The following is an 11,327-nucleotide window of genomic DNA, read 5'->3' on the forward strand; positions in this document are numbered from 1 at the left end:
AAATTAAAAATATGTTTTCTTCAGCAATTTTTTAAAACTTATTGGTTTGAGTTTGTTATGCTTATTGTTACTTTTGGACTTTTAAAGTTAAATTATAATATAATTAACATATTACAGGAACTCATTATCATTGTACATCCAAACCAGTTCTCTTTAGAACTATAGTTAATTTATTGTGCTATGCTAGTAATAATTGAAAAATGGTAGGAATGAACATGTCATCGCCGCCTATGTGACAAAAAGTAAAATTTTCAGGATAGCTTATTAACTTTATGCGCAATGCTGGAGCTGACCGATAGCCGGTGTTACAAAAAAGACCACAGCAGCGCATTCTATTGGATTTACGGCAAATTCATTTCGTGAGATGATGCTAAATGCTTACGTTTCCACGGAGAAAAAAAATTTAAAAACAAAGTCACTTAGGCAGTGCTGTTTCTTAAGCGATGATATGTTACATTAGTCAACTCTTGATCTTGCTGAACGTTTAATCTGTAATTTAGATTTGTTGTGATTGTCCAATTAGGAACCAAGTTGTCTTTGGTACTCTACACAATCAACTATACTAACCAAAAAAAAATATATATATATTAATCACAGAGAAATGGAGGGAGGAATGAAAATAATTTTTCATTTCAAAACAACTATTGTCCTTGGAATCATAAATAATCAAATTATCTTTTTTAAATTATTTATTTAAAAAAATGTATTTCACACTGAATTATTTTTTGTAAAGAAAGAAACTGTACATGTTAAAAATAAAAATTGAAACAAATGTCTCACCACACTTCACTTGGGCTTTTTGAATTTTCCGCCAGTCTTAGCTTTCTTGTTGGTGCCTTTCTTCTCTTCCACCTGGGGAGAGACAAAAAAAAAAGTGAAGAAAAACCCTCAATTTAAAACTATTAAGTGTTTTCTTTTTACAAACAGTGCTAGACAAAAATATACTTGAACAGAATTATATCACAGGAAGTACTGCATAGCGACAGAACATTACCTTGCGCTTGTTGGCTGCGTTGTTGGTTGGCAGCACTTTGAAGAAGGAGTCCAGCCGACCTTGCGTGGTGCCGGTCCTGGCCTTGGCCAGTTTCTTGGCCCCGTTGCGCACCCGGTCCTCGTTGAAGGCTTTGTCCCCGCACAGGTACTTCACCAGGCCTTCTTCGTCCGGATCGACCCACTTCAGCTGTTCAACAGTACAGACCGCACGACACTGTTCATGTGTTTAATGAAAGTAGCAAGTCAAGATAAAACTGGATATCATCCCTTATAGCAATCAACATTAAATTACCTAAACACGTACATTAATTTTGAAGTGAATTACGATGAACGTCTTATGTTTTGTACGGGAGTGTGTGTGGGGGGGGGGGGGGGGGGGGGGTTCATGACAAGAGTCTTGGTGACACGGAAATAGGATACTTTGAAACGTCCACTATGGCCGAACTACACACTTGAGGCTATTTATAACTATACCATCGTAAATCCCCACTGATGGCAACGGGAACTGCTGGCGCCGACGCTCCCCGCCACTCATCCCCCGCAATGACGCAACCGTGCGGCAAGGAACGCTAAAACGCATAGTAGGCGCGGCTCGCATTCAATCGCAAGCGAGTTAGCAATGAAAATACTTGGTCGATTTGCTCCAAGACAACTTTAATTCTTTATGTTAAGAGTGTAAACTAAGTTTTGTAAAAAAAAAAAAAATTCAAAATTTTCTGCACAATATTTCTTTCGCAAGTAGCAAGGAATAATACCTGCACACAAAAAGTAAAAAAATCAAAGAAGCATCAAGTGACACCAATTCCTAACCAGCCACCTATACTTTCCGACGCAGAGAGATGTCAACTCTATCAATTAGGAAAGAATGAAGCCCAAAACCATGCAACCGACTCATTCCAGGTGGTCCAAAGTGAGTGCACACAACAAAATACGTCACTCGGAGTGCTGCAGCCGTCTACATCAAACCAACCCAACGATAACGCATTGAATATACAATTAATGTCCATACGTGGACAACCCTGAAATCATATCCTACTATGTACCTTAATCAAATTCACGAAAAAACATAGTGGTAGTCACCCTGACTACCCACCCATATTTTAATTTTTAATTACAATCTAAATAAACACTTTGCTTCCTATGATGTATTTTAAACTTTTTTAAGTAATATTTATGAATTGTTATTGTTATAGAATTTTGAAGATGTTGAGTCAAAAAGAAGCAAAACAAAAGTAGAAAAGAGAATATAATAAATAATAAAAAAATTGAAAAATTACTTAGTTGTATTGGATTTTGCTGGTAAGAGCAAAACTTTCTATAGGTAACTGAATTATAATCGACTGAAGCCCGCATAGATATATTCCTATTTTTTTTTTTGTCAAACTCTGAAGTATATTTATTTTTCAGTTATCTAAGCTTTTATTCTCTTACAATTTATTTACAGATATGTAATTTTAATATTTTTTTTTTTACTTGAAAAATGTTATTTTGATAAAATTTTGATTTATGGGAACAAAATATTGATACCAAAAAAATCGGCACTAAAATATTGATACCTAATTATAAGTATTTTGAACCTGCCGTATGGATATTTCCGATCTATCGATACACCGTTGCCATCCCTAACAGCAGTATTCTCTGGGGATACAGCCGACTGGGCCCTCGGGGGTTCACCTCGACGGACTCTGGGTCCGCGACCTCCGGCTCCAGGAACAGCTGGCGGGCCTCCTTGTAGATCCAGTTCTCCGGCGGGGGGTACTTCCTGGTGTCCAGGCTCTCGAGGATCGCGTCCAGGCTTCGGTGCTGCTTTATGAGGTCCATGGCGCGCTTGGGGCCGATCCCCCGGATGTTGTCGCAGTAGTCGCACCCCATCATGATGCACAGGTCGATGAACTGCACGCACGCGCACCACTCTCGACCCTTGAGACCCTCAATTCATTTCGTAGTTTGTTCAGAGCAGCCTGAGACTATTTAAAGATCAGCTCTTTTATTCATGCACTGATAACACACAACTGTCAAATACTAGTGATAGGTTGGATCCCAATTTTACAAGTCAAAATCTCAAATTCAAAATGAACAGAGTACCCTTTTCAATGAACTGTGAAAAATTTGTGTTAAAAATTCGAAAGCAGTTGCATTATCTATATGATCATACAGCAGAGGAAGATTCTATTAAGTGCAAGTAAATGTTAAATTGTTTAGCTCGTTTAACGCTGTATGTATAGCAGAAAGAGAGATTAAAATTATTTATAACAAATTTTGAGACTATTTATGTTAATTGGAAGTTGTATACTTATAAATTTAACAGAGAAAAGAAAATTCTTGACATAGTAGAAGTTGCACAACAGCTTGTTTTCAAGATATTTGAAAAGATGCTGTCATATGCAATAAAAATTTCATTTCAAAAGTACTTCAACTGTTAATCTTGCTTTTACGTAAGTTGTTTTTGGTTATGCAATTTTTGTTTTATTTACAAGCAGTGGCAATCTGATAGCTGCTACATGTTGCCTTCATTGTGTGTGGTATGAAGAATGTGCAAATTTAACACCAACTCAACATTCAAAAATGTATCTATGGATTTTTCTTAAAATAGCCAAATATTTAAGTGATGTTCGACTTTGATTTTGACAAAGACTTAGATCTTCATCTTTGAATTTGATTTGAATTGAAAAAAAAAAATCTTTGCATACCCCTAATAAATACTTTATACAAAAGTTAGCTGTATGATAGTTATGCTTCATGTTGGACCAAAAGAATTGTTTTCAAATTATAATTTATTATTTTATTTTGTTCCTTATTATAGGAGAATCATTACTATAAACGAATCAAAGAACTGACCCATCTGCCACTACTCAAGTTCCAAATCATAAAAATTATAAAAATTGAGAATAATTAACTGTGCCCCTTTTCCTTCCTTAGCTAAATATTTGTGACCGATTTCCAGGAAACGAAACTAACGATAACACATGTTGAAATATTTAAGGTCAAACCCACAGTACAATACCTCATTTAAATTATACATTTTTCAGATCCCTACAAGATGTTTTCCATAAAGTAACATTGTAATAGAAAATGCTTAATTTATTATGTACCAAAACTGAGTGTTTTTTTTACGTATGTTGTAATGAGATTTCACAGTAACATATCATCGGCTTACTTCTAAAACTTCGTAAGTCCAGATTTTCCCAGTTTTGTATTCCGGATGTGTTTGGCGTATTTTTTTTTTTTTTTTTCATAGTGCATATGCTGATGAAACCTCGTAAGTCAACTCTACTTAAGTCTCTTTTCTATTCACAAATTATGAAACCTCGTATCTTTTGTCAGTCGAAACCGTGCTCCGAAAGCTCATAAGTTCTCCTGTAAAATTGACTGAAATGGAGTCACGAGGTTTTAGAAGTAAGCAGACGATATTACCTAGCTGTGCACAGTTTTTTTTTTATCAAGCAATGGCCTGTTGAAAAGCTTGAAAAGACTCGAGTGTGAGGATGAGGCCCGGGAAACAGCAACGGTCCCGCGACACCCGACCGGAGAGACGGCGACCCACCTCCCGCTGGTTCAGCCCCAGGCCCTCCAGGACTCTGTCTAGGTGGTACTCCTGGATGGGCATCTTGCGCGCCTCGCTGAAGGTCATGTGTCGCAGGAGGATGCTGGAGCCGAACGTGAGGGCGTCCATGTCCTCCGTGGCCGTGGCGTACACCTTCCCCGCCTTGACCAGCGCCGCGCACTGCGCCTCCGCCTCGCACGGCGCCTGGAACCGTCCCCAGGGGTGGCCCCCATGAATGCGTCACCGAGCGTACGCACTGTCGCACTTTCACGACAGCCTGAACATGAATCCCTTTTTAAATAGCAGTAGCAGCCTGTTAACTTTGTTTGGTGGAAGTGCCAGGTAAAATTAATAGGTAGTTAAATTTTTGAAGAGAGATTTCATTACAGCTGTTAGGGTAAGATGAGTCAATAGTCATTAGAAAGAAAAGTGTAAAAAAAAAAAAACCTACATGCAATGCTTGGAACATTACGGAAATTATAATCAGGAAGAGAGCAGTGTAACTACTACATTGATATATGGTGCCACATTAGGTTCCACACACGCTCTGTCGCACTTTCACGACAGCCTTTCACGACAACCCTTTTTAAACAGCGGTAGCCCGTTAACTTTGATTGGTGGAAGCGCCAGGTAAAATTGATAATTAAATTTTTTTAAGAGAGATTTTGTTACAGCTGTTAGGGTAAGATGAGTCAATAAAGTCATTAGAAACAGTGGCGCACCAATTAAATTTCCAAAAGGGAGGGGGGGAATATACCTTTATATAAAGAATCATCGATCCCCCCCTATTGAAGCGGTGGGTCCAGGGGTCCTCCCCCGGGAAAATTTGTATTTCAAGGTGGAAAATGGTGCTATTTAAGCAGTTTTACTATCTAAAAATTGATTACACAGCACTTTCTTTGCCCCCTTTTATCCCCACTTCAAGGTTTCAGAAGGGGGGGGGGGGGGGGGGGCAAAATATCCTCTCCCCCCCCCCCCCCCCCTGTTGTTGCGCCTCTGATTAGAAAGAACATGTAAAAAAAAAAAACACATGTAACACTTGGAACATTACGGAAATTATAATCAGGAAGAGAATACTACAACATTGATATATTGATATATTGATATATGGTGCCATGTTAGTTCCACTCGCACTTCAATGGTGTCCTCTAGCAATATGTCCTCTATGGTGACAAGGCCTTGTGGTTGCGGAGTTATCAATATCACATTACACACATTTAACTAAAGCCTCTTTACATTAGGTTTACGTAAATCTGAAAACGCATAACACTAATAATAACTCATAATTGTACAGTACTAGCATTAATGCTGACGCACCTTCGAATCACAAATTTTGGTTATCATTCTTCAGATATAAAGTTACTTGCCAAACATAACAATGGCAGCAACGCTGTCTGCAGCGCTGTTAGTGAGCTGATGTAGAACTTTATTGTGATTCACATTCACAATAAATTTAATAAACTAATCTATCTGGGTCACTGCAAATGAAACATCAACACAAATGTAAAAACCATGCATTGTACACACAGGCAGCAGCATGTTATGCACACACAATAAATCTTACGCATTTAATTTAATGACTATACACATGTAAGTCTAATTTTAAACTGAATTTTAAGAGAAAAAATTTACGTAAAAGTATTGAAAATATGCCAAGAAATTAGCTTTAGTATATGAAAGACTAAAAAAAAAATACAACTAAAATGTTAATGAGCAACACGGTTGACTAGCCTGCTTTAAATTATTTACTTCAACATTGCATCATGATTGCTTGTACATGTTGGAAGTTTAAGATATTACGTTTACGAGTGAAGAGAAAAGTTACATTAATGTTATCATCTGCAGGAAATGCCTAGGTGGCATTACTGAATAATTCGTGGTAGCTAATGTCACCTCAATGAAAGGAACACCCATCAGTTTGAGCAGCTCCTTGCACTCATCCGCGTGTTGCTTGGTGACTTTGACGAGTCGGCGGTTGAACTTTTCAACCTGCTCCGCATCACCTGTGAATGCACAAACCACGGAGTTCTTAACACTCGTCTACAAAATTAAAAATCGAAAGAGGACAAGGAGGCGGTTGGGTAATGACACAGCGCTCATTAGTTCAATCATTATCAATACTATTATAAAACTGTAACTGTCTCTTTGTTAAAGCATCACGCAAAAACTACTTGACCGATTTTGATGAAACTTTATGTACTTAAAACTATTATGATTAGACTTAAAAACTGGTATATATTTTATCTCGCTATGGTAATGAGAGCCAGAGATATAACAATAAGCCCACATTTTCTCACAACCAAGTACAACCAATAAAGGTGAGCTCTCATTTCAAGTTCATTCATATTAAATGGGGGTAAGTTTATAGTGACCCTTGCATTAGATGCCACGCAAGTAGAACTCTACTATACCATAAAAATTAAAAGATTAAAAATAATAAAGATTCTAAAGAATTCCTAAAAAAGTAAAATCTACCTTGTTTCCGTTTGTTTGTTTTTTTATACAATTCTACAGTTTAGCTCCGATCTCGATGAAATTTGAAACACGAGGAAGGTTACAGTCTTGGTGGGATTTCAAGATAATCACCAGGTTTATGTTGTGATTTTCTTTAGTTAAAAAAGTATTGGAATAACTAAAAAAAACGTCTGCAATGGTGCATATCAGAACTGTCCTGAAGTTGCCAAGAGCAAAGATGCGGGTTAAAAATACTACCTCTTGCTCATATTTTACAATACTTTGTTTTTGTGTAGCTTTACTTAAATGTATGGTGCTTGGAAATATTTTACACAATAATTGCTTCCTGACTGATGTGACCAATACCACTTCTCCAGGCAGTTTTTTTCTTTCCTATTACAGATAAGGAACCATTACCTACAAAAATATTTCAGTATTTTCATAAAGCTAGGTGAGCTATTTATGCTATTTCTACATCCTTAGAAATGAAAGGAGGATGAATAAAAAACAAAAGCAATTAGTAACAGTTAAATTTTTAGACTTTTACTATTGCATACTAAATAAGTTTGTAGTTTTTGGGTACATATTTACCTCTTAGCAAGACCTACAAAATCACATTAAAAAAAAAATGTGCGATGATGCACCTGCTTCCTCAGCTTTCTCCAGGGCTTTCTGGGCCTCCTCCCGGCGCTCTGCCCTCTTGGTCAGCTCCGCCGACTTGAGCTGCGGCGGCTTGCCGTCGAACACGTACACCGGCTTGATGCCGTTCTCGATCAGGCGGATCGTCCGGTAGAAGGTTCCCATCAGGTGGCTGCAACGACACAGTTACCAGCGGCAGTTCCAATTTACAGGGCGATCAGTGTTTGCCACTTACGATTTTAATACTAGCCTGCAATGCATCTTTGTTAAAACAGTTAATGCCTCATCAGTAGAGACAAGATTATATGGCTTTAGTTTTAGTCCAATCTCATTTTTAAAACAGAGGATTTTGGTGTTAGGTATTGTAAAATTGATATGCTGCGTTTTGTGGTAAAATAATTTTTAATATATTGGTCTCAAACAGATACATTCAGAACAATAAAAATAATTTAGAGAGAATTTATTTATTTAAAATAAATTCAATAAGAGATGCACAATAAAAAAAAAACTAAATTTTTTTTCCCTCTGATCTACGCACTTTGGTACAATTTTTTTTTTCTTCAGAAATAACGACATTCCTTGAATTTCAAACACTAGAAGATTCCTTTTTTGATATGAATTAAGTTTTGGTTAAATGCTACTTAATTCCACGATATAACTTGCATTTCAGTGCTATATGGTGTTATGGTGTTCTGCTGTATTTTGACGTGCTTTCGGTGTTATTTCTGTTTTATCACAATTCATCCTGTAATTTTGTCCTTATTCATCAAGCCCCAGATTCCGACTATAGCCAATTGAAGTCGGTGTTTCGGACATTAGTAGTATGACACCACTGGTTGTCCCTGTGGAATATTTATACAGACTGGAGCCTGGTAATGAATATCAGAGTACCTTCAACGAATATTAGGATGATATTACATTTTGCCTCTATTTCATGACAAAACTCTTTATAAATACAGCATAGCCCCACTAATCCGGTCCCTCTAAGCAAGCTCACCCATAATCCGGTTTATCTGGTTGGGATTCGTGGTTTCAAAAACTTATGTTTACATATATATGTAGTAGTATTAAAACTAAAATCAAACTGTAGGAAAAATTGTATTTTTGAAAAAAAAAAAAAATGTATCACTTAGCTGCAGTACCCGGGGTTGCACAGGGTGATATGCTGTCAGCGAGTTAAAGCAAAATGGATAGCACTGCATGACAGTGCAGTGGACATAGAGGACATAGAGAAATGACACACAATTGCTATTTGTATGTCTATGATCTCTGATTTTCTGTTTACCCATGGCGATTTGTTGAACGGTTTAGAAGTTGATGCGCTGCAGCGTCACCTAGCAGCGAGTTACAAATAAAAGGGATAGCATAAAAACCTTCTTCATGGAAAAACAATTGGATGTGCCAACCTTCCTGGCGATTGGTCAAACTGTGTCAGCGTTTATCAATGTCATACATACATACATACATACATACATACATACATACCAACATCCTATTTTATACATAGATAGATTTTTATAGTTTTACCCAGCTCAAACTTGTATTACATGCATTTTAAGGAAAATTCTATATAATGTGACTATTTTTTTTGCATGCTTGTATGCTTGCACTTGGGTCCGTTCCACTACCGCCCCATCCTCACCTGGAATACTTGCTTCCCTCTTTACGTTCGTCTCCACTCCCTCTGGATCTTCTGCTCATGATGCCTCTGCTCCACCTACCACCCAGCTTTCTCCAGCTCCCTCCTCCCCCCCTACCCCCTTTAAATACCTTAAACAGTTTCACAAGCCTTTATACTTTCCTCCTCCTTTGCTGTGTGTCCACCCTAGCTCCATCAACATTATCATAACAGCTTCAGGCAACAGAAACACCAGGACCGTAAAAGGCTATGAACCACATAAGATGCCCAGTCTGTGCTCTAAGCAGTGAAATAAAAATATTGTCTTCCAAATCAGCAAACATCTCAACTTCCTTATAAGAAAATTTACTGGAGGAAAAACTGTGCTACTTTCTTTGCTAACAAATAGTTGAAAAGGAAACTGTGTTATTAATGTATTTAAATTAATTTAATTTAAAAAAAGCCAAGAGTACAGTTATAAAGCGGACTGATATTATTCAGACCATTCATACAACAATATGTAATTGGAGAATCTGGCGGCTACACAGTAACCATTCCTCCCTCATTATAAAAACATTGAAACCAGGTTTCCATGAAGATAGTAAACTAAACTCTGAGACTATCACATGCTATCCAGTGCTCCGAGCAAGTCACTACCAATCCAAGCCCGCGCATCAAGTTCGGCACCCTGAGGCACGGACACACCTCGTGGTCTCCCCGTCCACGGACGTCAGCTGAGCCCCTTCGCTCCGCACAGCGATGAGGAACTGATAGAGGCTCATCGAGGCATCGATGGCTACCTTCCTGCCTGCAAAAAAAAAAATACAACTACAAACGTTTGCACTGATTTCAGTGATTACTTGAGGGATACCTGATCAAGACTTAATTCCAAATAATTTTTAATCAAATCAAAATTAATCTTACCACAGACATAAAACTTTCATTCATGCACCAATGCCAATCCACAATTCCTAAGTAAGGTTAGTAAGGTTTTTACAGCTACGTTAAAATCGAATACAGTATTCAGAGAGTATCTAATACATTATCTGAAATTATACTTAGCAATATTTGAAAAAGCAAATGACTAGACCCTTAAAAAGTATTAATAAATTAAATAAAAACACTTTCAAACATAATCGCAAGTGATGGCTCTGATTAAGGGTTCGTAAAACTTACCAAAATAATTTTTGATTTCATTTTCTTTGACAGCAAACGGAGCGATATCAGCAATAATTTTCGCCAAGCCCAAAATACCCATATTTATAGACAATTCAAAGTCTTATTTCTTACAAAATGTCAACAAATTAAAAGCGCGGGAACGTAAGCAAAGAGCAAAGGTCTGTGAAGTTTTATATTGTTGTTAAAGTGCTCATATAGGAACACATGACACCATCGTGGTTTCAACAATTTTCTGACCTACAATATTCTATCGTTGGATTTTCATAAATTAGGTTTCATTTAAGAATAAAACATAAATCATTATAATGCATGAAGTAATTAGTAACGAGCTGCTACAAATAATTTTATTTTGAAGTACTTGGCAATTAAAATGAATTTTGTTTTCAAGGAGTTCATCTAAAATTATACTGTTGGTAGAAACTATATAAATGTAACTACATTTAGTTACATTTAAAAAATGGAATATTTTTTATAGATATTCAGTGTAATAAAAAATATATATTGTGCTTATTTCACAGCTTAGTTTTTTTTTAACAAGTTTTATGTTTTTAGATATATTATAAAGATCTCCTAACTAATCAGAAAACAATGGAATGGTCCATGCCTTTCGATATATCTGATTTAATATAATTGTTGTATCGAACTAAGGGATTGCAAAACTTTATACACATCGATACATAAATATTTCGATGTATTGCTTACATTATATCGGTATCGATAGAATATTGACTGGAAAAATCAAAATTATCGATATTACAGTCTATTTCAATTTACAAATTTTTACACATGCTTCACTTAATACAAAATTATTGATTTTAAGTATAATAAAGTTAATATAAAAATACCACAGAATGGCTTATCGAAATTCGTTGTCTGTAAAGTCGGTTTACGAACGATAGT

At 36.6% G+C, this 11,327-nt stretch overlaps 1 protein-coding gene across 1 annotated transcript; it reads right to left on the minus strand.

Annotated features, from left to right (window-relative positions):
- Positions 1 to 671: 671 nt before the first annotated feature.
- LOC134539227 (flap endonuclease 1) lies at positions 672 to 10,861 on the minus strand. The gene is made up of 8 exons (XM_063381020.1): positions 10,425 to 10,861; positions 9,954 to 10,056; positions 7,636 to 7,802; positions 6,431 to 6,540; positions 4,538 to 4,741; positions 2,668 to 2,886; positions 995 to 1,180; positions 672 to 852 (listed from the first exon to the last, which is right to left on the minus strand). The coding sequence occupies exons 1-8, from the start codon at positions 10,504 to 10,506 to the stop codon at positions 787 to 789; spliced, it is 1,137 nt and encodes a 378-aa protein (XP_063237090.1). The 5' UTR covers positions 10,507 to 10,861; the 3' UTR covers positions 672 to 786.
- Positions 10,862 to 11,327: the final 466 nt, after the last annotated feature.

This window comes from Bacillus rossius, chromosome 15 (genome assembly GCF_032445375.1).
Source record: "Bacillus rossius redtenbacheri isolate Brsri chromosome 15, Brsri_v3, whole genome shotgun sequence".
NCBI classification, from domain to species: Eukaryota; Metazoa; Arthropoda; class Insecta; order Phasmatodea; family Bacillidae; genus Bacillus; species Bacillus rossius.

Excerpts from the sequence above, each read along its gene's own strand:
- LOC134539227 (XM_063381020.1), bottom strand. The coding sequence starts at position 10,506 with ATGGGTATTTTGGGCTTGGCGAAAATTATTGCTGATATCGCTCCGTTT. Across the intron at positions 6,541-7,635 it reads GGAGAAAGCTGAGGAAGCAG|GTGATGCGGAGCAGGTTGAA; the intron begins GTGCATCATCGC and ends GTGCATTCACAG. Across the intron at positions 853-994 it reads ACGCAGCCAACAAGCGCAAG|GTGGAAGAGAAGAAAGGCAC; the intron begins GTAATGTTCTGT and ends GTCTCTCCCCAG.